This window comes from Camelus ferus, chromosome 17, assembly GCF_009834535.1.
Source record: "Camelus ferus isolate YT-003-E chromosome 17, BCGSAC_Cfer_1.0, whole genome shotgun sequence".
In the NCBI taxonomy this organism is placed as follows: Eukaryota; Metazoa; Chordata; class Mammalia; order Artiodactyla; family Camelidae; genus Camelus; species Camelus ferus.
The window spans coordinates 24,313,886-24,340,825 of record NC_045712.1 but is presented as its reverse complement, the minus strand read 5'-3'; the positions used below and the strand labels follow the sequence as shown (position 1 = coordinate 24,340,825).

At 42.4% G+C, this 26,940-nt stretch overlaps 2 protein-coding genes across 4 annotated transcripts in view; one reads left to right on the top strand and one right to left on the bottom strand.

The window, feature by feature from the left end:
• DCAF1 (DDB1 and CUL4 associated factor 1) overlaps nt 1–11,186 on the bottom strand; it is a 67,944-nt gene extending 56,758 nt beyond the window's left edge. For both annotated transcript variants that reach the window (XR_004312150.1, XM_032458396.1), the window contains exons 1-2: nt 11,019–11,186; nt 1,955–2,072 (exon numbers count right to left, since the gene is read on the bottom strand). Coding sequence is in view for 1 of the 2 variants with exons in the window: in XM_032458396.1 (XP_032314287.1) it covers nt 1,955–2,064 (110 nt within the window). In the remaining variant the exon portion in view is untranslated. The remainder of the gene's footprint in view (nt 1–1,954; nt 2,073–11,018) is intronic.
• A 154-nt stretch (nt 11,187–11,340) lies between these two features.
• The window catches only part of RAD54L2 (RAD54 like 2), a 106,898-nt gene continuing 91,298 nt past the window's right edge, over nt 11,341–26,940 (top strand). The window contains exons 1-4 of one of the 2 annotated variants that reach the window (XM_032458398.1): nt 11,341–11,458; nt 11,796–11,928; nt 16,021–16,115; nt 23,858–24,112. The gene's annotated coding sequence lies outside the window, so the exon portion shown is untranslated. The remainder of the gene's footprint in view (nt 11,459–11,795; nt 11,929–16,020; nt 16,116–23,857; nt 24,113–26,940) is intronic. The other variant, XM_014563348.2, reaches the window with a different exon arrangement.

Below are 26,940 nucleotides of genomic sequence, written 5' to 3'. Positions count from 1 at the left end.
ATGAACATGAAATAATTCTGAAAATAAAATTGACTATTTTTAGGGTGCATGCTCAATATTTTTTGAGCAATTAAATGAATTACCACTAACATCATCATCCCCATTTATGACTCTCTCCTCCTTTCAGTTACATCAATCAATAATCCACATGTTAACTGCACAATACTTAAGATTCTTTAATTCACTGTGGTTGCATTTCAAGTAGCTTGTGATTAGTAGTTCTTAATCTCCAATGCCTCTATAAACGATAATCCACTTTTCACCAGTCAGCAATAATTCTTTTCCTAAAAAAAAAAAACTGTAACTTCACATGTTCCCCATGTATCAAGAGCAGTTATGAACAAAGCATTTATCCCTATTTAAATGTTTATAAGATCAGAGTTCTCTTTATCCCTAACAAATAGATCACTGCATAAACAAAAAGGTTTTTTCTCCACTGCTATGATATCAAAGATTAGATGTTAAAGTTCCCCTCCAGTGACCTCCTGCTTAGAAAAACCATGAGCATCCCTACCTAGCCTTTATTTTTCACTGTCTCTCCTTCTTAACACATTCATTCGATACAATTATGTCACACACAGCTTATTATGTACCAGGCGTTGGGCAAGTCATTGTCTGAGAAGACACCAATAAAAAGGAGTAGTACCTGCCTTCAAAAAGCTTACAATTTAATGAGGAGACACATGTAAAAAGATAATTATAGTACAATGTGGTAATTAAAATGGGAGGGATTATAATATTTATATTCAAATGACAGGAGTAATTTAAAGAAAAAAACGCGGAAGAGGTGGGTGAAGGGAGGGCCCAAACCCAGCAGGGACATTAAAATCAGAAAAGGTTTTACAGACATGATTTTCTTTTCCCCCTGCCATCCCTTTTACCCACTGGAACCATAAGTTTGTTCTCTATGTCTGTGAGACAGACATGATTTTTTAACTGCTTTCTGAAAGGACTAGAGCTTGCCAGGCAGATGTACCAAGAAAAGGCATTTCAGGCCAAAGAAACAACAAATGTAAAGGCACATAGATGCTGGAAAACACGGTACTATTCCTTACTGAAGGAGAACAACACTATGAAGCAGGAAAAGGAAGTTAAGGCCAAATCACAAATGGCATCATAGGCCACTCTGAAAAATTTACATTTCATTCTGTAGGAAAAGGGAGCCAGAGAAGAATAACGAGCAGAGGTATGACTATCAGATTTGTGTATGAGAAAGAGGAATCTTTCAGCAAAGGAGATGATGTATTAGAAGCGGTAAATTGGAGACAGAGGGAAAATGCACACTGCCTAATGGGCCAGTCAAGACATGATCAATACCTAATGAAGGAAGTAGTAATGAGAATGAGGAAGAAGAGCACGTAGAAATCCACAAGGCTTAGAGACTAAGTTGTGCTAGTAGAGGAATACACTGGGGAGAATGGTTTTCAGTTTTTAGTTTAAAACCATTTACATCAAGCAGGGGGTACAAAAGCACAAGCGGTGAATGACGAGGGAGGTAGGATAAAGATGATAAGCTCTATTTTCGACAAGGTATGTTTCAGGTGTCTATAGAATAATCAAGTAAAGATATATACACCAAGCAGCTGAGAAATGGGTCTGAAATTTTTAAAAAGAGAGGTCTGAAGTAGAAATAGAGATTTGAAAGTTAACATGAGAATAATTTTTTAAATCATGGACAGAGAGAAAACTATCTAGGTAGAATATTTAGGATGAAGAGAAAAGAGAATCACAAACAACACCTTGGGGCTAAAACACTGGCAGAAGAACCTGGAAAGGAGAATGATGACAAAGGGAGTGAGAGGAAGGTAAGAAATTTTAAAAGCTTCAAGAAGTAGAGTAAGAAAGACTAGCTCTGACAGGGAGAAAATGGATTTAGAATTCACAAAGTGAAAATATTCTATACTATTCTCCAATTTCTTCTTTAAAAAAAAAAAAAAACCTTAATTGTTCATACCTGGTAAGGATAGGTACCATGTCCTGCCCACTGCCATGTTCCTTTTCCCACTGCTCCAGCAGGGTAGTGAGCTCAGCTTTCGAGTCCACATGTACCGCTACTGTAGTCATGGCTTGGCCTAAGGAAGCAGAAAAAAAAAAAAAGAGAGAGAGAGAGAGAGAAACAAATGAACACAGGCAAATAAACCTGACACACTTCCTACAAAAGGAAAAGTGAGGAGGGAGAAAAAAAGGGATGAGCAAGTAAGGGAAAGAATTTAAAGCAAGAGAAACTTAACCCTTGGACCCTGTAGATAATTTTATTCATTGTACAGTAGAAAAGCAGGGATTGGGAGCCCGGATACTTATTAAGTCATGATGGACAAGTCTTTTTACCTCTCTCAACTTCAGTTTGCTCACTGTCAAATGACAGGGAACTGGATCATAATCATGATTCTTAACCTTTCTAGATAAGGAATCCCTCTGAGAAGTGGGCAAAACCTATGGTCCCTTTCTCCCCTCAAAAATGCACATACAGGTACCCCCACATTTCAAAAGTTCACTTTATGCCCACTTTGCTTTTATGAAAGATCTACATTAGTATATGTTTTTGCTAAACCAAAGGAATCTGAAGAGGATTTTTGCTTTTATGAAAAAAAGCAAAAAGCAAAAACAGCATTCAGCATGTTTTGCAGCAAACCATTATAAAGGCAGTGTGCACCCCAAGCACTGAGAGTGGCACCTCCAAGCTCCTTCCACAGGAACTACACTCAGCATCAAGCTACCATAGCTTCGAACCGCTGTGAGCATCTGTGCTTTATCTCAATTTATTTTGTGTATCTGTTAGCAAGATATGTCCTAGGGTAACTGCTTCTTCACTTTACGTCATTTCACCTGAGGAAAAGTTTCACAGGAACACTCTAAACCTGCACCTTCATACCAAACAAACAATAATCCCACGTCTAGATCTTGAGGTCCAAATCTTTGAGGCCACAATTTTTTTTTAAAATACAGAATGCAGCAAAAAACTACTCCCAGAAATATTTTGTTCTTATAAGTCTTTGGGGGGAAAGTTCTATGAAAGATAAAAAACACAACTCTGTTAATTAACAAAAGATCAAGTACTGAAGTAGATATCATTACCAGCATGAAAGTTGGGAAGGAATATTATAAACCCATTTGTCTTCAAAATTCCTAACCTGTCTCACAACTGACCTCCTGGAAGAAAGATAAGAGGCCAGAGAAAGGCAGAAAAAGTGCTGGGTTGAGTGATCAGCCCGGGATATAGAAGGACAAGGAGCTGAGACAGGCTTTAAAGGAGCCGTGTAAGACATCCACACGGGGAAGAGAGGTTTATAAGGGACTCCAAGCGGGATAAATGAGACCTGAATGTTTAGATGGTTCAAAGATCAACTTTGCCAAAGTAGTCTTCAGATCAAAATGTCAGATCCTGTAATGCAAAGTATGTATTTCCACAGAAATAGCAACCATTCCACAAAAAGTTTCACACCAGAAAGGGATTACTAGCTGACCTAGGATTATTGGTCATTCTTCTAAAGATATCTACCATAAGACCAAATAAATAAAAGATGATACTACCAACTCTCTAAATTTTAAATACTTATGTTTTATACAGTTGAGACAATTTTAATGGTAGATAGTGATTCATGTCACCTGGGCTACCCCTAACTCCAAAGGAGAAAAAATATTTCCAAAACAAAAAAATTAAAAGGCTTCTTTTCTGCAAAGAATTCACATTTTCAGTCTTTCTAAACAAAGTCATAAAAAAGAAATACTACAGATGTGACAAATTAATATGGACTTCTGACCTTACCTTGAGAAAACCCAGGCTGTAATTTTGACTGCAATCAATTTTGACTAATCTACATTTTAAAAAATTTATTTGGAATAAAACTTAAAAACTTATTTGGAATAATTATAGATTTACTAAAAAGTTGCAAGAATAGTTAAGAGAATTCCCATATACCCCTCACCTACTTCAGGTTCCTCTAATGTTATCATCTCATTTTATAGTGGTATGGTGTCAAAATAAAGAAAACTTGGTTCGTTATCATTAACTACACTCCAGACTTGATTCATATTTCACCAGTTTCTCCATTCATGTCCTTTTCCCGTTCCAAGATCTCATCCAGGATACATCACATTTAGTTGTCATGTCTCCCTAGTGTCCTCTGGTCTATGACCGTTTTTGAGTCTTCTCTTTTTCTTTATGACCTTGACAATCTTGAGAAGAGTGGGGCAATAATTTAATCAATTTTTTTGACAGTAAAATTTTATGCAGAAGTAAAAGATCTAGAGAGTGGGCGAAGTAGTAACATAAGGTAACAGCAAAATTTATCTCCTAAAACACATCCTAAAAGTGCGAGAGAGAGAGAGACAGAGAGAGACGGCTTTACTGGTGAATTCCATCAAATATTTAAAGAATTAACATCAATCCTGGGGACTAGGCATAGCTCAATGGTAGAGTCCATGTTTAGCATGCACCAGGTCCTGGGTTCAATCCCCAGTACCTCCATTAAAAAAAAAAAATCCTCAGATTCTTCCAAAAAAATGAAGACAGACACTTCCTAACTTTTTGCATGAGGCCAGCAGTACCCTGATACCAAAGATAGACATCACAAGAAAACTATAAATCAATATGCTTTATGAAAATAGATGCAAAAATCAACAAAATACCAGGAAGATGAATACAGTAGTATATTAAGAGGATTATATACCACGACCAAGAGGGATTTACCCCAGGAATTTACCCCAGGGTGGTGCAACTTATGAAAATCAACTAATGTAATACAATTACATTAATTGAATAAAGGGGGAAAATGATCATCTGACTGATAAGAAAAACCATCTGACAAAATTCAACATCCTTTCAACATTAGGTAAACTGGGAACAGAGGAGAACTTCCTCAATATGATAAAGGGCATTAAAAAAAAAAAACCACAGCCAACATTATACTGAATGGTGGAAGACTGAAAGCTTTCCCCTTAAAATCAGAAACAAGACAAGGATGTCTGCTTTTACCACTTAAACACTGTACTGAGTTCCAGTCAGAGCATTTGGACAAGAAAAAGAAAAGGCATCCAAGGTGGAAAGGAAAAAATAAAATTATCTTTATTCACAGATGACATGACCCTATATATAATAAATCCTAACAAATCTACAAAAAGACTATTGGAATTAATAAACAAATTAGCAAGTTACATGGTACAAGATTAACATACAAAAATTAGTTATATTGCTATACACTAGCAATAAACAATCCAAATATGAAATCAAGAAAACAATTTCACTTAAAATAGCACTAAAAAGAATAAAATATTAAGGAATAAATTTAACCCAAAAAGGCACCAGACTTCCATACTGAAAACTGCAGAACACTGCTGTAGAAGACCTAAATAAATGGAAAGACATCTTATGTTCATGGATTAGAAGACTTAATATTGTTAAGATGGCAATACCCTCCAAAGCAGTTAACCATCAATACAATCCCTACCAAAAACCTAATGATTTTTTCTGAATTAATGAAAACATCAATCCTCAAATTTATATGTAATTGCAAGGGACCCTGAATAGCCAGAACAATCTTAAAAAAGAAGAAAGTTGGAGAATTCACACTTCTGATTTCAAAACTACAAAGTACAGCAATCAAAGCAGTGTACTACTCACAGCAAAGGAAACCATCAACAATATGAAAAGACCACCTGCAGAATGAGAGAAAATATTTGCAAATGATGTGACTGACAAAGGATTAATATCTGAAATATACAAACAGCGCATACAACTCAATACCAAAAATCCACAAACAACCCAGTCAAAAAATAGGCAGAAGGCCTAAATAGGCATTTCTCCAAAAAGACATGCAGGTGGCCAACAGGCACATGAAAAAATGCTCAACATCGCTAATCATTAGAGAAATGCAAACTAAAACCACAATAAGGTATAACCTCACACCAGTCAGAATGTCTATCATGAAAAAGCCTATAAATAATAAATGCTGGAGAGGGTGTGGAGAAAAAGAGAACCATTGTACACTGTTGGTGGGAATGGAAGTTGGTGCAGCCACTACGGACAATAGTACAGAGGTTCCTTAAAAAAACAAAAATAGAACTACCATATAATCCAGCAATCCTACTCCTGGGCATATATCTGGCAAAGACAAAAACTCTAATTTAAAAAGATACATGTACCCCAATGCTCACAGCAACACTATTTACAACAGCCAAGACATGGAAACAACCCAAGTGCCCATACACAGATGACTGGCTCAAGAAGATGTGATGTACATATGCAATGGAGTATTACTCAGCCATAAGGAGAAAGAAATATTGTCATTTGCAGCAACATGGATGGACCTATAAAATATCACACTAAGTGAATTAAGTCAGACAGAGAAAGAATTATCACTTATATGTGGAATCTGAAAAAATATATATAACTTGAATCTATATACAAAATAGAAGCAGACTCACAGACACAGGAAACAAACTTATGGTTACCAATGTGGAAAGGGAGATGGAGGAGGGATAAATTAGGAGTATGCGATTAACAGATACAAAACACTATATGTAAGATAGACACAATATGAATTTACTGTATAGCACAGGAAACTATATTCAATCCTATAATAACCTATAATGGAAAATAATCTGAAAAAAATTCACAGATATAACTAAATCATTTTGCTGTATACCTGAAACTAACACGATATTGTAAATCTACTATACTTCAATCAAAAAATAAAAATCAAAAAAAAAAAAAAAAACCCAAAACAGTGTAGTACTGGCATAAAAAAAGACATACATACAAATACAACAGAATGGAGAGTCCAGAAATAAAATCTTACATTTATGGTCAACTGATATTCAACAAGTAGGCCAGACCAAGACCAGTCAACAGGGAAAGAATTTTTTGAGAAACCATTATCTTTCAATAAATTGTGCTGAAACAACTGGATATCCACATACAAAAGAATGAAGTTGGATCCTTGCCTCACATCACATACAAAAATTAATTCAAAATGGATCAAAGACTTCAATGTAAGAACTTAAACTACAAAATTCTTAAGAGGGAAATATAGGGGCAAATCTTCATGACTTTGAAATTGGCAAGGAATTTTCATCTGATATCAACAGCATAAGCCACAAATGAATAAATTAGATTTCAACATTTAAAACTTTGTGCATCAAAGTGCATTATCAAGAAAGTGAAAAGACACCCCACAGAATGGGAGAAAATATTTGCAAATCACCTATCTGATAAAGATTTAGTATCATTGTAATATATAAAGAACTCCTACAACTCAACAAAAAACCCTGATTCAAAAACGGACAAAGGACTTGAATAGACATTTCTCCAAAGAAGATATACAAAGGGCCAACAAATACATGAAAAGATGTTCAACATCATTAGCCATTAGGGAAATGAAAACCAAAACTACAATGAGATACCAGTCGTACCTACTAGGATGACCAAAACCAAAAAATCAGAAAATAACAAGCACTGGCAAGGATGTGGAGAAACTGGAATGTATACTGCTGATGGGAATGAAAACTGACATAGCAGCTACAGAAAACAGTTCGGTAGCTCCTCAGAAAGTTTAAAAAAAAAAGTTAAACATAGAATTACCATATGACCCAGCAATTCCACTCCAAGGTATATACCCAAAAGAACTGAAAACAAATATTGAAACAAATACTTGTACACAAATGTTCAAAGCAACATATTCACAATAGCCAAATGGTGGAAACAACCCCAAATGTTCACCAACAGATGAATGGATAAACAAAATATGGTTATATTCATACAATGCAATGTTATTCAGCCATAAAAAGAAATGAAGTAATGATATGTGTTACAGCCATGGATGAACCTTTAAAACAACGTTAAGTGAAAAAAGTCAGACATAAAAGGTCACACATCGTGTGATTCTATTTATATGGAACATCCACAATGGGTAAATATACCCTAAAGCTGCCTAGTGGTTACCAGGGGCATGGGGGAGGGGGAAATAGGGAATGACTGCTTAATGGATATGGGGTTTCCTTTCGGGGTGATGAAAATGTCTGGGAACTAAAAGAGGTAATGGTTGCACAACACTGTTAATCTACTAAGTACAAATGAATTGTGCACTTTAAAACAGTTAATGGTTAATTTATGATACATAGATTTTACCAAATTTTTTCATAAATGGGGGAAAAAAAGGTCCAGGAGGGAATGCCTCCTGGATAACTTAAGCAATCAGCCCAGTAGAGCACATAAGGCAAAATTTAAAAGAAAAACAACCTCTAGTAAAGGTCAACTTAAGAGCATTAAAATAACATTTTAGAGTTCAATTTAGGAACACATATGTACTTTTGGTAGCATTTTCAAAATTAATTATGCCTAAGAATAATTATAACTTTGGGACTAATCACTTGCCCAGGGAAAATATAAACTTATAATAGACTAAAATAGTAACATCAATGATAATTCATTCTACTATTAATGAAAGACTATTAACAAAATGCAAAAGGTGCAGTCATCTTGTTATGGACAACATGGTGAAGGGGCATTATTCAATTCACCATGTTTCAAAGTGAGTTCTTTAAGTCGTATACAGAATTTATGGCCCGTCTAAAAGTGATACAATAGTTACCCATCAGTGAATATTAGTATGAGATATACACTTAGTTAAGTAATTTACTTACATTACTCTGAATTTTCATAACCACCCTGTCCTTTTCTACAGATGAGAAAAGGGGCTCAGGAAGGTTTCCAAGACTAATCAATTGGTACTTGGTAGAAAAGGGTTTCAAGCATTCAAATCCCAACTCTGCCAACATACCTGTGAGATCTTGACCAAGTTATTTAACTTCTCCAAATCTCTATTTCCTTATCTGTAAAATGGAAATGGCTGTTGTGAGGGTTAAAAGATAAGACTGCCCATACAATGCAAGAACATAAAGCCCTACAAAAAAAAATGTAGAAAATCCTTATCCTAAAGGATGCTTGCCAAACTATTTAGGAGTGCTATGTCTGCAACTTATTTTCAAATAGTTCCACAAAATAAACATACACCACATCTACCTATTAAGAGAAAATACGGCAAAATATTAACAATTGTTGAATCTGGATGGATAAACGAGTATTCATTTTACTATTCTTTCAACTTTAGTATGCTTGAGCTTTTTTCCTAATTAAAAAGTAGGGAAAAAACTACAAAGCATTTCCTTTCCTAATGTGCACCAACTCTGAATATGTTGTCAACTGAGAAAAGCAAAGCATGTGTGTGCCTCTGGAAGAATACATAAGAAGTGGATATATTTATCACCTCTGTGGCAGGTAACTGACTTTCTGAGGGATAAAGGTAGGTGAAAGATTTTTTTTAACCACATGTTATTACCCTCGCTCTACCACTTTTCTACCATTTTGATATCTTTTGTAACTTTTGAATTAAACCATAAAATCAGTGCTCTTCTAACACACAATACTGAATGACCTATTGGTCAGAAAGTATCCCAATGCCTAAAAAAAAGTTCACTTTAAGGATAGGTCCTGTAAGGCTACAATCCTGAAACAAAGTCTGTAAGCATTCCTGTTTATTTGGAGAAAAGAAAAAGAAAACGGGGGGGAGGGGAGACCCAAGTTTGGAGCTTCAAGTAAAATTTACCCAGTAATTAGTATAACATTTGAGATTACATATAACAATAACCTATTACTGTCCACGACCATGACAAAAACGTCAGAACACTGGTAACAAACCGACTTCAAACACTTCAAACATGTGGCTCATTCTACCAGATTGCTCCTCTATTAAGTTTAACTACTGTACAACAGGTAGAATAGTAAGACACTGAGCTCAACAACTACTCGAGAGATTTTGAGCATAAAAGGATTTCCTTTATAGTCTCCAAATTCTGTACCTATTATCTTCTTAACAACCAAAAATATATCACCACTCGAAAATGGGTAACGTTACATTCAAAACCCAAATCTTAACAGCATCAAGCAGAGAAATATCAAACCGACTCCCAGAGTCTAGATATACAAGCTTATATAAATCTCAAAAATAAACTCCAGTAAAGTGGGACAAGAAAATTAAAGGGTAACACTATCAACGAACCTCTTACTTTGTACATTAATTAAGCGTTTAGAACAGGAAGATGCTGCTAATAATTAAAACGCGTAAACTAATTAAAAGACTTCACTGAAAAGATAGTAATAAGTAAAAACTGAGGCCAAAGTGACACGGACAAGGACGAGTCATCTGGGACTCAAAAAGAACTACTACAAACACTTCAGAACTACTTCAACACAAGCGAAACACGAGCGCTAACACTGCAATAAGAGGAAGTGAGACGCAAACCGTCTAGGAAGAGAATAGTGTGTTAAGAAAATGCCTGACACTCAGTTAAAAACGACTATAACCCCAGAAATAGGCTCCCGGGAAGCTTGGTGGGCATTCCCATGTTTGGCTCCAAACTGTAGGACCCGCACGTCTCTCCCACTCCTCCCCTCCACCATGAGGGTGGGAGGAGATTCCGGAAAGCTCCGCCCCCTTGCCCCGTCCGAGAGCCCGGCGGGTGCAGGAGGTGGTGGCACGAGGCTGAGGGAGGGGAGAGCCCGCCCAGGTGACTAGAGCTGGAGGCGGAGACACAATACGAGAAAGGAAGGGGGCCGCCGTACGGAAGGGAAGATGGAGCCCCCCAGCCCGTACGGAACAAGACTGGTAGGATTGGAAGGAAAAAGGTGATGAGGGGAATGAGAAGCGCCCCTCCTCCAGGGAGGGGCGGGCACACCCTTGCCCCCCACTCCGGGCGGAAGAGTTACTCTCGGGAAGCTTCTCTTGCAGACTAGAGGAAGAACGTGGAGGCCCCGCCCCTGGGCCAAAAATCTAGAAGAGGAAAAGTGCTGTCATACCTGGACCAAGCCTCCTCGGCAGGCCCGGCCCGCCCCCTCCCCGCCGGCGGCCCAGGCAGGTGCCGCCCCTCCCCCAGCCCGGCGCCCACTCTCCCGCCGGCCCGGCCACGCGCCCCACCTCCTCGCTCCCCTCCCAGAGAGCCGTCTCCCTCCCTTCCCCACTCACCTTTCCGGGCGGCTCCGCCGCTCCCCCCTGACCCCGCCAGCGGCCACAGTTCACACACACCGCCTCAGGTCCCGCACTCTGTCCCTCACTCACACACAGCGCGACCACGGCTCCAGAGCGGCCCACATATTATGCGTCACTCGCGTACTACGTCCCCCACTCGCACGCGCACGCGCCCCCCGACTTGGCGCGAGGCTCGCTGGCAGGAGGCGGGAGGAAAACGCCAGGGCGAGCCGAGGAATATGGACGAGCGCCGAAGCCGCCTGGGAAATGAAGTTCCTCCTCTAGGAGCGGGGCCCGCCCGTCTTGATTGGCGCATGGGCACTTTGCCCTGCGCGTTGACTTCTGGGGTTTGTAGTTTTTAGCGAACTGCTAGGTACTCATTGGCTGCTTAGGAAGGCGGAAGCGGAAAGTGAAAGACCGGATCCTCCCAAGCCAAGGTTGTATACCTTTCAGTACCTTATTCTGCCTTGTTTGATAGGGGAGAGTCGTTGTTTTATTTTTTTCATTTGTCCCATTATTCCTATAACATACCAGGATCTAAGAAAATATTTCTCAAAGCATATGAGAAATCACAGCACTCATTAAACAGACGCTCTGGGTTTTTTGGGTTTTGTTTTTTTTTTTTTTGTATTTCTGCTTAAGACTTAGCCCGTAGGATCAATAAATATTTATCCTAAGTATTATATGTGAGGCAGGGGAAAGGGGGGAAAAAGGCCATAGATTGAGGCTGAGCTGACCTCAGAAGTCAGCTAATTTAGTTCTTTTATTTTGCAGCTGGAAAAAGTGAGACCCGGAAAGAGTGAATGACTTGAATATCGCAACCAATCAGCAGCAAAACCAGAACGACTCCTGACTCTGACTGAGGGACCCCTTTTTGGAGATATGAAAGATAAACGTGACTCCACAGGTGAGCAGAATCTCTCCCCGACAAGATCCTACCCAGTCTTTATCTCTGGGAGTCCTGAGCAAGTTTCTGTGTATTTCTATGGAGTCCTCATATTCAGCGCTTACACATGGGGAACATGAGACGCAAAAAGCCTGCTGTCATGCTCAGGTTCCATAGCTAATAAGAAGCCAGCTAGTAAGTAAAGTAAGTCAGACAGAGAGAGACAAATACTGGAAGATATCACACAAGGAATCTAAAAAACTACAGCAAACTAGTGAATATAACAGAAAAGAAACAGACTCACGGATGTAGAGAAGGTACTAGTGGTTACCAGTGGGGAGAGGGAAGGGAGGGGAAAATGAAGGTGGAGGATTAAGAAGTACAAACTATCAGGTATAAAATAAGCTACAAGGATGTACTGTACAACATGAAGAATATAGCCAATATTTTATAATAACTATAAATAGAGTGTAACCTTTAAAAATTGTGAATTACTATATTGTATACCTGTAACATATAATATTGTACATCAACTATACTTCAATTTTTAAAATATGATATTGTAAAATAAATACATAAATTTAAAAAAACCCTGGTGAATGAAGAAGATACACACACACACAAACACACACACACACACAATGGAATATTACTCAGCTATTGAAAGGAAATTTTGCTGTTTGGAACAACGTGAATGGACTTGGAGGTTATTACGCTAAGTGAAATAAGTCAGACAAATATTGTATGGTATCACTTACGTGTGGAATCTGAAAAATACAACAAACTAGTGGATATAAAAGAAAAAAAAATAAGCTAGGTAGAACCTGGATGCTAGGTCTCTTAGTTCTGTTTCCCATCAGACCCCATTCCCCTCTTTCCAGAAAAGAGACCTCCTTCCTTTACTTGAACGTGTAACTTGCAGCAGCTATTCAGGCCCAAAATTCTAGAATGTTGGGTAGCAGCATCACAGACGTGTCACCTCTCTGAAACCCTTTCATCTGCCACAACACACAGCTCTCTTCTCTGTGCTTCTGGGACTTTGCCTCTATCAGTAATGGCCACTACCATTTTCTTTGGCTTTATAGCTCTGAGCCAGATATTTTACTCATTTTTCATACAACCCTCACTACCATCCCACAGGGTAGGTACACTTAGCCACGTATACAGATGAGAAATCTGAGCCCAGATTGGTAGCCCAAGGAATGGGGCCCAGGTTCATGGGCCCAAAGGCTGGACTCTTAACTTTCCTACACCAGTCTTCCAGCACTCCCTAGGCCATGAACCACAAATGCATAAGGGTGGAGCATTCAAGCCTTAGACATCTTCCCTCTGTCCATCATCTAGCCAGTGTGGTGCTGACTTCTCCACTAGCTGGGGTCCTGAAAGGCAGAGAGCCGTTGTGGGAACCCAGGGTCCAGCTCACCTGCTCCTGGCATATTCTCAGCCTGCCACCAGATAGCACTGCTTTCCTTAAGAAAATCAGCCTGGGGCCCTGAGTAAATGATGGGAATAAGGGAAATCCCAGAGGGCCTTTGGAGAAGCCAGGGCCCGGGAGACTGGGGAAGCAGAGCAGGAGCTATGCAGGGCCTATCTAGCAACTGCTCCCCCTAGAATCTCTGTTTTATAATGCCTGCAGCTCCCCTACTTCTGCCATCACCTCCTATACACATACAGCCACACACTTGCAGGCACTCCAAGACTCCCACTCTGGGAAGAGGAAAAGACTGCACTCGGGTTTTCCAGGCTGCACATACATTTCATGCCTGTTCACTGACACATTTCACAGGCCAGGCATGCATTCCAGAGACACAGCATGCACACCTATGCATTGGCACCAGTCCTCACAGTCAACACTTTCACAACTAAGTACATGCAAGCAGAAGGCCACAGATAAATCAGGCACACACACCCAGCTTGGTCTGGCACATCCACCTGAATCATTGGAGAGAGAGTCCTTGGCCTCTTTGGAAGAACATTTCTGGACTCTGTCTCCTGCTATTCTGGCTGTGCCCACCTCCCCCAGTGGTATGCCTCAGAAAAGCAGCCACCATCCAAAAGGGCAAGAAGTCATGCTTGCAGAGCTGCCCTGTGGCAGAAGAAAGGCAAGAGCAGCCCTTCTTTGGCCCCAGCACCAAGGGCTACAGAATTAGGTTTACTCCAGTCTGTCCCCATCCCCAAGCATGCACAACCCCTGGGGTAGGAAAATCAATAGCATCAAGTCCTCTGGCCTTCAGGATGCTCCTCCCCTCTCTACTGTCTCCCCCATCATCCCCCTCTTCCCTTTTCTCCACCCTTTCTCTATCACTTACTTCCTGGCTCACCAGACCCAAGTGCTTCCATCAGCCCATCCCCACCCTGGTGCCACACAACTCTTTTGCCTTCTCCTGTCCTGCTCCCACTATGCTGTTGGCTACTGCTACTGCAAGTGTCCAGGGGTCACAGGAGCCACCAAGGAGAGGCCCCAGGATGCTAGGCTCTAGGGATCCCAGCCTGGACAAAGAGGGAATTCTAATCATTCACTTGTTGCCCTCCTCCTTCCTGGGAGCCCCTCAAGCCCCCTAGAAATATGGAATACTACCTCCATTACCCAAGAGTTGTGCTAAGCAGCCACCCTATATGACTACATCCATGTCCACCATTCTCATTTCACAGAGGGAGGAACTGAGGGTCTACCTTGTCCGGTGGCCACAGACGCTGCAGTCTCCAGAAGTCAGTCCCAACCTCGTGCTCCCACAAGCACAACTTCAGAGAGGGACCTAAGACCTAAATGGGAAATGAAGCCATGACTTCCTCCCCAGCTCCATCCCAACTCCCATGTACCAGGGCCCCAGCCAGAATGAGGAGCCCCCAGAAGAGTCCCATGCAATATTTAGGGCATACTTATATTTTTAAATTACTGTTCATTTGAAATGAAAATTAAACTGGACATTCTATATTTTATCTGGCAACTACTGAGAACCACTGCTCAGCCACAGACCCCAAGGACTCCCCTCAGTAGCCCCCAGGGCCTCACTTAGTTCATCTACAAAATAGAAGCAAATCAGAACAGCTACCTCCCAATGGCTCTCATTAAAGATTAGACTGGCCAAGCAGTCAAGGCTCCCTTATCCAAAAGCTGATGATGTGGGCGATATCAGGCTCAAATTCCACCCTTCTCCACTTCTCTCTTTAACCCTATCACTGATGGTTGAGGATGAGAAAATAGCTTCTTTTCCTCTTTATTGGGAAAAGAGTGTGCAGAAGGAGACAAGTCAACAACTGAATTCAGCTTTGGAGGCAGACAAATCTGCGTCGTAACACTGGTGCTCCCATTTCCCAGTTGTGAGACCCTGGAATAATTACTTTACCTCTTGAGCTTCAGTTTCTCCAGCTAGAAAATGGGAATCAAATGCCTCCTTGCTAGCACTGCTGCGAGGACTAAATGTGATCATGCTTGTAAGTGCTTCACTTGCGGCCTGGCACGTGGGAGGTACTAGCTAAGTGATGGCTATTCCTATGGTGAATATTCTTGGTCTGTGGCTGTCCCTGCTACCATTCTTCAGGACCGCCTCAGCCCTGGCTGATGTCTCTTTTCCCCCCGTACTCCTGCCTGCTGGAAGAGCTCGAGCTTTCCTCATCAAAATGAGAGACGAGCTCCTTATGAGAAAAATCCTAGGGCACATTTTCAGACACCCTGGGAAGTAGTGGAGTAACTACTCTTAGGGATCATCTGTCCACTCTCTGTCCCAGCAAAGAACTGAGAACCGAGTGGGTCAGAGGGTGGATTGAAAAGGATGTGCTCTTAGGTCTCCTCAGGCCTGCAAAGGCTACCATTGAACAAGAGTGAGGGCTGTCAAGGCCAAGGAGCCCCTTGGATGTGAAGCCAGCCATGTCACCCTCCCCAAACCACCCCTTGGCTCTGCCTCCCTGCTGAGATGGAGCCTACGTCTGGAACCCTTGCCCAGAGCACACTCACCTCTTTCCCTGGGGTCCTCTGGCAGGATGGTGATGTCACAATCAAAGTAGAAGCCAGAGGGATGGTCAGAGATGGTATCCCCTGAGCCACCCTTACAGTGAATCTTCCCAGCACGGAGAGGGGCTGTAGCAGGAAAAGGGCTGAACTCTGCTCTCCAGATACCCCTGGGACCTGTCAGATCCCTGAGCCTGGCTGCCAGTTATCCTCCTTGCTGACTCCTGGGGCCTTGCCCTTCCCAGAAGCTATGCTCCAGGTAAGAGTTCGAGGTTGGAGAACAGGTGCAGAGAAGGTAAGTGGAAAGCACCCTCAGCCTCTTTTGCCTCAGGTTCCTAGAATCATAAATCTTTCCAGGAAGAAACAACAGTGGCGCCAGCATTAGAGAGAGAAGCCCTTAAATTTTTATAATGACTGTTTCTGGCCACAGGACAGGATTCAGGGGTCCCTGGCCTGACCCATTTGATGGCACTCTGGGGACTGCTGGAGCAGACCCTGATGAAGACTCAGGTCAGGTAAAGCTTCTCCCTCCAACAGTTCCTTCACTTTGAAAGGCCTCAAGGGGAATGACTGTTTAATGGGAGGAGGCTGGTCTGACCCCCATTTCAGAGGTCAGAGACCCACCATCAGCACCTAAATGAATCACTTCCTGCCCAACCCCCAAATATTGCTGCAATGGGCCTGGACGTTGCAGAGATACTGCCAGATATAGCCAGGAGTACCCAGCTAGGCCTGGGAGCTGAAGTCATCAAGGGGAGGGGTTTCTAAGTGTGGAGGGTGTCCTGGGCTCTTACTATGAGGCAGTTCCTCTTCATTCCCTCAGAGGTAGGGGTGTCTTGCCATGAAAAGTTACATGATGTTCCTGGGGGGAGCCCCTCTGCCCAGCTCCTGCTTCATTCACCAGGCCCAAACTTGTCACAGGATAGCCTTTTGTGAAGTCACAAAGCTGGCTGACTCCCTACAAGACCAGGGTCTGGGACAACCAGGGACTAGTGAGTATGACTGAGGGAGACAGAAGGCTCCAGAAGTGGCCTTTGGACTCTGGAGAGGGGCCTGCAGGGACTCAGGTTGTAGGGGGTGAGGGGATCTGTTGGAGACCTGGGGAAGAAGATGGTTTCTCAGGTCCTAGTCAGGGAGGTACGAAAAGCGGGGCCTGGGTCTGTGGTCTTTGGCTATGGGTCTGTCCCTGGAAACCCAGGGGGAGAGGGAAATGGGGGGCTCTGCCCCAAATGAGTACTATAGAGGTCCTGATCACTGATGTTCTGGGCGTCCAATGACAAAGAGAGGTTAAGACCTCTAAGCAGGAACCAGCTCTTCCCCTCAGCTCAATCCATTCATCATCATCTACTGATTGAATATTCCACATGCTTCTTGGACAAGCACATGTGGCCAAATCCTGCTGCACTGATAAGCAGCCTTGATGGCCTTGGGGCGTATTTACCTGTTGGACTGCTCAGAAGAAGAAGCATATCAAAAGAAATGGCCCAGAGTTTACTGTCTCCAGAGTGTAGAGATCCTCACCTCCAGAGGAGCCAACCCAGGGGAGAAACAGGAGGGAAGAGAAAGCTTCACTACATAAAATGTGGGAAGTTAGCCGCTATTGTGAAGTTAAGGATTCCTGTGCCTGGCTGTGGCCCTGTGTCCCTTGGGCTGAGGAGGATGCAGCCCACAGTGGAGATGAAAGGCCCTGTCCTCAAGGGCCCACGGTCTAGGGACTGAGTGACTGTGCCCAGCTGCCTCCGTTAAAGAGAAGGCTAATGTCCCAGGAAATGGTGGGCAGTCTGGAATCCAGGAGCCCCACTTCCCAGGCCAAGGCCCTACATTTCCCTGAAGGTAAAAAGAGATTAGAATCTTGAGAGCTTTTGACAGTTGAGCCAAGTCAGCCTCACACTGCCTATCAGGGTCAGCAAGTCTGGGTCTTAGGGTCACTCATTCTTTTGAGAGTGGCTGTCCCTCATGTGACTCCTCTCCTGGGCATGTGTGTTGCTGCATTCAGGTCATGCCTCCGGAGAGAACCTCCTGCTTTCTGCTCCATGTATGCTGTGGGGACAGGCCTGGCCTGAGGGGTAAGTGACTAGAGGGGAACTCTGGACAAGTTTCCCCTTCCATCTCTCATAAGTTTACTAAATCTATGGTTTTCAAATTTTGTTAGCGTTATTTTACCACAAAATCTTTTTCCCCCTTGTACACCGGCTCATTAAATAGATAAAGGAGCCACGTTGGGAGTTGCAGAACACTGTGTGGCAGCATCCCTACAAATCCTGAGGAACTCCCTAGGGTTCTAAGAAGCTCAGTTTGAAAACCACATGCCACATGGCTTCTAGGCCCTTCCAGATTTGGCCTTCCTTGCAGCTGTGACTTCAAAGCCCAGGCTTTATGGAGGATGAGAACAGGCCAAGGAACGCCATGTTTAGTAGCCACCTCAGAGCTCTGCCCCCGAGTACCTTCCCCCACCACTTCCAGTTCCTGGTTCTGACAACTTATTTACAACTTCTAGTGCATCCTCTCACCTGGCTCTCTGCTCCCAACTTTGCTTCTCTCTTGCAGGCTCTAAAATCATCATCCAAGGCTCTGCGGCCCAAAGCCCACATAGGCCTCCTAAGTCAGGAGCACAAGCACCTTTCTGTACCTGAGCTCAGTAAGCAAGAAACGGGAGACTGTCTTCCTTCAGATTACATTCAGTTTTGCTGGACTTGCTTCTGAGACCCTTGTAGCCTCTGGAATTGTCCTTTTCCTCTTTTGAATATGGGATGTCTTTGATTTCGTGGGGCTGGTAGCCTCACCTAGGAGCCAGAAAACGCCCAGGGCACCCTGGGTGGAGAACAAACCCTGTCCTCCCCATTTCTTTTCCCCTAAGATGCAAAGCAGAGAAGACTCGGGCGAATGGGCTCCTCATCCCACAAGCCAGGGCAGGACTGGATTTCAGAGACTTTTCTTCCAGAGTTTCCTTAAGAAACATCATGGCCTTGGCTACTCCAAGGAGAACAAATTCAGCAGAGCAGAGTAGTGGTGCTGTGAACCTTGTTACAGAGAAAACAGCTACACTCTAGCTGAAAGCAAAGGTTGCTCTGCCTTTATAGCTGGAGAGGCAGGGCCAGGAAGTGCAGACACTCCCTAGAACCCCGCGGGGTGAAGGAAGTAGCAAGGCTCTTCAGAAACTGACAGGATCCGATGAGGTTCCCAGCCCAGCACATCTGAATCACCTGTGGAGCTTTTATGACCAACCAGGGCCATGACCCTTTTCCAGACCAATCAAGTCAGTATCTCTACAGGCGGGGCACAGCCATCATTGTTGTCCAAAGCTCCCTAGGTGACTAGTTCACAGCCCAGGGCAGAGAACTCACAGCCGAGGAGGAAAGATTAGCATTAAACAGAATGTAGGCATACGTAATGGTCTTCACCCTGAGGTGAGGGCTAGAGGCTTGAAATCCTGGGGGCCGAGTCAGCTGGGCCCCCCTGTTACTCAAAGCCATGGGACCCCCTCTTACCCACCTACCTACACACTCTCCCACCTGCCACATATACACCAGAGCACTATTTTGGGGAAAACGGGCCAGAAGTCTCAAAGACCCAGCCGCAGGGAAGAACATGCCACTCCAGTTTAGAATCTCCACTGCCCCTCTCTTGCTTTACGGCCCTAACAGCCCTTCTGAGTGTCAATCCTCATCGGTGAAATGGGGCAATACTGCCTACTTTGAGGTGGTTCCAAGGAAGCACCCAGTTCACAGGAAGAGCTCTAGACATGGGGCTGTTAGCAGCAGCAGCACAAACTCAATCTGTCAGCACAGGCAGGGCCCTAGTGATCACCTGGCCAACTCCTTGGGTTTTTTTGCATGAAAATCTCAAGGTCTAGAGGGGAGAAATTTTTGCAGGCCACGCAGCCAACCAGAGCCTGAATCTCCCTGCATCCAGGCAGCTTCGCATCACAGTGGTCTTCCCATGTGAGGCTTTAGTTCCCCTCATCTAGCAAAATTCTGCAAATGATGACTGGGGCTTCTAAAGAAACAAGCAAGGATTTTAAAATACCTTTAGAATGTCTTGTATGAGATGCCTGGTTGACTTCTTGGAGCAGAGGGTTTTTCCAGCCCATCTGGCCCCTTGACCCTAATGGGCTGTTTGTCTCCTGTGCCTTTTGATGTTCCTGATCAGAGCAGGAGGTTCATTACCTTGGTGCCAACTGTGTGGCCCCTTGAATATATAAGGATGCCGTCCTGGTCCTGGGGCCTGGGCCTGGGGTTAGAAAGGGCGGAGAGGGCAAGGAAGAGGCATACCTGGTTTTCCATATAAGCCATTTTTGTACTCTTCACTTTGAAGCCGCTGAGCATGTACTACTTTGTTTGTTTGTTTATTTTCTTAGAGGGAGTAGTAATTAGGTTTATTTATTTATTTGCTATTTTTTTAATGGCAGGACTGGGGATTGAATCCAGGACCTCTTGTGTGCTAAGCATGTGCTCTTCCACTAAGCCATACCATCACCCCTCTCAATGTACTACTTTGATAAAAATAAAATTGGGGGTGGGTGGGGGTATAGCTCAGTGGTAGAGCATATGCTTAGCATGTGCAAGGTCCTGGGTTCAATTCCCAGTACTTCCATTAAAAAAGTAATAATAAATTAAAAAAAGTAAAATTGGTATTAAAAAGTAAAACTCTGCATGTGATTATACATTTGTCAAAACCCATAGAAGGTACAAGCACCAGATGTAAACTATGGACTTTGGGTGATATGGACTATGGGACTTTTGGGGAAGAAGATTTTGGGGGAACTCTACTTTCTTTCTGCTCAGTTTCGCTGTGAACCTAAAACTGCCCTAAAAATATTCTATTTATAAACAAACAAACAAAAGTAAAACTGACAAAGGCAGAGAACAGTACCCTCCCCTGGTGTTTGCAAGGGTTATATGACCTAAGGGACATAAAGGGCTTAGCCTAACCCCAGTCATTACTCAGTATCAGTTGGCTTTTGTGTTTTATCCTAAAGCCATCTATGTCCTGTGCTTCCCTCTCAGGTGCCACTCATGGGAGGGAGATGGCAAGTACAGGCCCTTCCCGCCTTTTATTTCAGGATGCTGAGGCACCAAAGGCTTTGTCCCTAGCTCGGTCACATGGTTTAACTGGTGATGCTACAGCCAGTCCTCTAGTGGGTTACTAACCTCCTTTGGGGCTGAAGTTCTGCAGTCAGTCCAGACTCCTGACAGGCCCTGAGCACCTACTTTGTGCAAGATCCTATGCTCAGCCCTTCAAAATGTTCCTTCATCAGTCCTATGGAAAGGCATTATGCTCCATTTTGACAGATGAGTAAGCTCTGGCTCTGAGAAGTTACTAACTTGTTCAAGGCTGCTCAGCTCTAAGGACAAAGTCTGGAGCTTCTGTTCTCTCCTCCATTTGGAAAGAAGACACAGGAGGTGAGCATTCAGCCAACACACCAGGGACTGCTTGGTCTGTGGCCCTCAATCCTCCACACACACCCCCATCACCAGCAGCTGAATGAAGATGCCACCTTGGAGGACAACATCTTCCCAGAGGGGCTGGAGCAGCCCAGTGACCTCTACCAGGTGTTAGGACACCTGTCCTGGGGAAGGATGAGCCAGCTACCCACCTTCTAGGGCCTGAGGTCAGAGGTGCTGGAGGAGGATTCCCCATCCTCCCTCCCCTGGCCTGCCGCATTCATTTTAGGCAGCTCATGCCTCCCTTTGTAAGCCCCCTTGCCTGCCACCTCCTCCCTCCCAGTAAGAGGGACATGGGGAGGAGAAGCTATCCTGGAGGTCCAGACCTTCAATGTGTTGTGTATGTGGTATTAAATATATTCATAGAGTGTAACCATCTCCACCATCCATCTCCATAAGTCTTTTCATCTTGTGAAACTGAAACTCCATAGCCATTAAACAATAACTCCCCATTCTCCACTCCCCTTAACTCCTGGCAGCCACTGTCCTACTTTCTGTTCTGTGCATTTGATGGCTTTAGATACCTCATGTAAGTGGAATCACACATTATATGACTTACTGTGACTGGCTTTGACTTAGCATAATGTCCTCAAGGTTCAGTTATGCTATAGCATATGTCAGAATTTCCTTCCTCTGTAAAGTTGAATGATACTCCATCGTATGTATATACCATATTTTGTTTATCCATTTATCAGTTGATAGACACTTGGGTTGCTCCCACATTTTAGCTATTGTGAATGATGTTGCTATGAACATGGGGGTACAAATAATCTGCTTTCAGTTCTTTGAAGTACTTACTCAGCAGTGGAATTGCTAAATCATATGATAATTCCATTCTTAATTTTTTGAGCAACTGCCATACTGTTTTCCATAGCAGTAGTTACCATTTTACAGTCCCACCAACAATGCACAAGGGTTCCAATTTCTCCACATTCTTGGCAACCTTTGTTATTCTGTTTACTTCATTATGAATGTATAGACATGTGAAGGAAAAGCCCAGCTGAGCTAACGAGCTAAGTCACAAATCTAAGTGTGATAAGTGTCAGTTTACTGATCTAAGTTCTGCTGGGCTAACTCATAAATCTGAAGTTTAGTGTCAGTTTACTGGGCTAACAAGCTAACTCGTAAATCCAAGCTCAACAAGTGTCAGTAACGTGATCTGTTCCAAATTGATAAGCTCCAGTGTACTGATTCCTTGCTTTTTGTTGTTTGAACCTTATTGGCTAATAGCCCCATACTTGTAATTAACCCTGTAAAACCTCATGTGCACGTCTTGGAGGTGCTCAGAGCTTCGGAGCAGAAGCCCCTCTGAGCCCGCCGGCGTAATAAATCTGAGTACTCCAGCCCTCCGAGTGGTGCTTGTTTCTTGGCTGGCCTGTCATTTCCGTAACAGACATACACAGTGGTGTATTGAGTTTGTATCTACCTGGTTTGCTGAATTCATTTATTAGTTCTGACAGCTTTTTTGATGTGGAAACTTCAGTATTTCCTACATATAAGGTCCTATTATCTGTGAACAGTGATTATTTTACTTCTTTCCTATTTGAATGTCTTTAATTTCTTTTTCTTGCCTAATTGCTCTGGTTAGAAATTCCAGTACTGAAGTGGCAAAGCAGGCATCCTTACCCTGTTCCTCATGTTAGAGGAACAGCTTTCAGACTTTTACCATTAAGTAGGAATTTTGCTGTGGGTTTTTCATTTATGGCTTTTATTATGTTGAAGTAGTTTCCTTCTGTTCCTAGTTTATTGAGCATTTTTATCATGAAAAAGTGTTGAATTTTGTCAAATGCCTTTTCTGCCTCAATTGAGATGACCAAGTGTTTTTCCCCCTTCATTCTATTAACATGATGTTATTACATTGATCAATTTTCATGTGATAAACATCCTTGCATTCCAGGAGTAAATTGCACTTGGTTGTGGCATATAATCCTCTTAACATGCTACTAAATTCAGTTTGCTAGTATTTTGTTGAGGATTTTTGCATCAGTGTTCATAAGGGATAGTGGTATGTAGTTTTCTTTTCTTATAGTATCTTCATCTAACTTTGGTATCAGGGTAATCCTGACCTCACAGAATGAGTTAGCAGGTGTTCTCTCTTCTTCAATTTGTTTTGTTTGAAAAGTTTAGAAAGTCTTGGTGTTAGTTCTTTAAATGTTTGGTAGTAATCACCCAAGAAGCTGTCAGGTCCAGGGCCTTTCTTTGTTGGAGATTTTTGATGGCTGATTAATCTTCTTACTAGTTATAGGTCTATTCATATTTTATATTCATGATTTAGTCTTGGTAGGTTTTGTGTTTCTAGGAAGTTATCCACTTCATTTAGGTTAGCCAAGTGGTTCATATACAATTATTCATAGTAATCTCTTATAGTCCTTTTTATTTCTGTAGAATCAGTAGTAATATTCCCACTTTCATTTTCTGATTTTGGTTATTAGAATCTTTTTTTTCCCATGGTCAGACTAGCTAAAGGGTTGTCAATTTTATTGATCTTTCAAAGAATCAACTTTTGGTTTCATTAATTTTCTCTGTTTTTCTGTTCTCTGTTTTGTTTATCTTCTAGGTCCTTACCTTGCTATGAGTCCTCTCCCCAGGAAACTGTCCATACACATCAAAGTCTGCAGACATATTCAGCTCTTGACCTGATCCTGAAATCCAGAGATCTCCATTTAGAAATTTTGGTGCTGAAGGGCTTAAAATTCCACTGGTCTCTGAAAGATTAACGTGGGTGAAGAACAAGACAAAAGAAAAGGAGAAGGACCAGCCGTGACAACTCAGCAGGCTCTGCATTGGAGAGAGCCTCTTGAGCTCTATTGTGGTAGGTTGGGTTGGGCCCGAATGTCTGCATTTCTAAAAGCTCCCAGCCCTGCTTCTTTGTAACTTACTCATGCAGTTCTTGGCCTCTTGACCTTTACCTATACTCAGAATCTTCTTGTCCACCCTTCACCCAACTCCCACTCCTGCTCCCAAACCTGGCTTGCCTATTTTCTCCTTCCTTTCACCCCGATATGAGTTGGGAGCCTGCCTAGCCAATCTGTCTGAACTAGGGCTGTTGTGATGATATCCAAAGCCGCTGAAGCTCCTTTAAGCAAAACAAAGACCTGATTATAGAGAGCGAAGTGGGGGTAATTTTTGGACTCCACAGGCAGGGACCCTGGTACTTTTTTCCCTTCCTCGTCTGGGACTCTCAGCCCAGTGGCCTCTGACTTATTTCATAGCTCTCTGCATCTTCGAACTTGACTCCAAATTTTAGGGCTATAAAATCCAGTTGGCCCATCTGTAATTAGGTATTCTCCCTGGGCCAATCAGCTACTGCTAGGGAACTGACCCATAGCACAAACATGTTTTATAGGCTTTACTCCTGAGTGGGTGTGCAGTTTTGTAAAGGGGAGTATGGACTTAGTAGACCCCAAAAGTGTCTCCTGCAACCCTTAAGGTATTTACCCTGTGTTTCCCTCTTGTAGTGGTGTAACTGCCTTTAGTTGCTCTGCCTCCCTCAGTTGACACAAGCTCTTAATACAGAGGCCAAATTGGATAACTCTATCTACAGGGCTGAAACAGAATATGCCCAATAAGTATTTGTGGACCGAAGTGCCAAGAAAGCACAGAAAAAGGACTGGTCTTCAGGTTCATAGAGGCATTGCAGAAGAGATGACATTTGGGCCAGGCATTAAAGCACAGTAAGTTTACTAACTGGGAGTAGAGGTTTAGCAAGAAGTAATGGTGGCCCTCTGACCTGAATTGGTCCAACCACACATTACTGAGCACCCAAAGATTAACAACACATTGAGTGATGCTATGGGAGTAGGTAAGGCCTGGAAATGACTGAGGAGTAGCTGAAGGGAGGATTTAACTACTGGAGTGTCTGAACCAAATGTTTCTTCCTCTGAAGCCCTGCCGATAGTTGGTTCTCACAGGAGTTAAGACTGTATTATAATTATGTTTGTGTGCCTGTATCCCTCAGGAGCCTCAGGGGCTGCATGCTTTTCATCTTTGTATAACAAATCCCCAGGGTTCTTTTTTTTTTTCAATGAAACTGAATCCCCTCGTGGAAAATGGGGGCTGTGGACAACTTTAATATTCTATTCAGTACGTGTTCATGGAACCCAGTCCTGTACTAGACTTTGAGGCTACTGAGAGGAACCAATGTGGTCCCAGCTAGAAGAGTCAGACACAGTTCCAGTAAGAATGAGGTAGATGCTATAACCAAGATAATTGCAAAAGTGCTGGTGAGTCTGGGGAATCCCAGCCAATCTTACATAGTAAGAGCTTATAATCTTCTCTAGGAGAAGATCATGGAATTGACTTAAAACAGCAAAGATGTTAGCCAAATTTTCTGTGAACTAAATAAACCTGCACATAGACTTAGTACTTTCAAAGAGTGTTTATAGCCGTTTCCCCATTTCTTGCTCACCATTGCACACACGTTATTCACATTTTACAGATGAAGAACCCATCTCAGGGAGGTTAAGTGATTTCCCCAAGGTCACATTGCCTGTAAAAGCAGTTGCCCCCACACCATCCCTGAGGAAGAACCCTACACTGCATGGAGGGAGTGTCAACCCTTCCCAGATACTCCAAGTTCTCTCCAGACCTCAGGATATATAAATGTTATTCTTCTTCCTCTACTCAGAAAAACATGTATTGAACACCTGCCATGTGGGAGGCATCATCCCCCCTCCCTTATTGAACCCTGCTCTCAGGGAAGCACCAGCATAACAATCATTTGCCTCTGGATTAGTAAATGCTTTGTCTTCTCACTGTGCACCATACATATATAAATATGTATTTGAATGTAGATCTGGGTTTAAATTCTGACTCTACCAGTTACCAGCCATGAGAACTCATGTAACTCAACTCTTCCTTCAGTTTCTTTAAGTTGAGGTAAAATTCATATAACAGAAAATTAACCATTTTCAGTGTACAACTCAGTGGCATTTAGGACATTCACTTCTATCTAATTCCAATTTTCATCACCTGAAAATGAAACCTCATACCTATTAAGCAGTTATTCTCCATTGTCTTCCCTTCCCCTCCTTCAGCCCATGGCAACTACCAACTTGCTTTCTGTCTCTATGGATTTGCCTTTTTTGCATATTTCATATAAATAGAATCATACAATGTGTGACCTTTTATGTCTGGTTTCTTTCACTTAGCATATTGTTTTCACTGTGTTAGTACATGTTATAGTATATATATATATATATATATGTATATATATGTGTGTGTGTGTGTGTGTGTTTCATTCTTTTTTATGAATAAATACCATTTCATTGTATGGATATACCACATTTTGTTTTTTTATTCATCTGTTGATGAATATTTGGGTTTCTTCCACTTTGGCTATTGTGAATAATGCTTACAATGTATCAGTATCTGTTTGAGTCCTTGGTTTTGATTCTTTTAGGTATATATATCAGTATCTGTTTGAGTCCTTGGTTTTGATTCTTTTAGGTATATATATATGTTAAAGTGAAATTGCTGGGTCTTGTCATCATCAGTTTTCCACTGTGGCTTCACCATATTACATTTCCATCAGCAAAACACAAGGGTTCTAATTTCCCTGTATCCTCACTAACACTTGTAATTTTCTATGGTTTGTTTTTTTTTTTTATCTCAGAAATCATTGCCAAATCCAATGTTAGG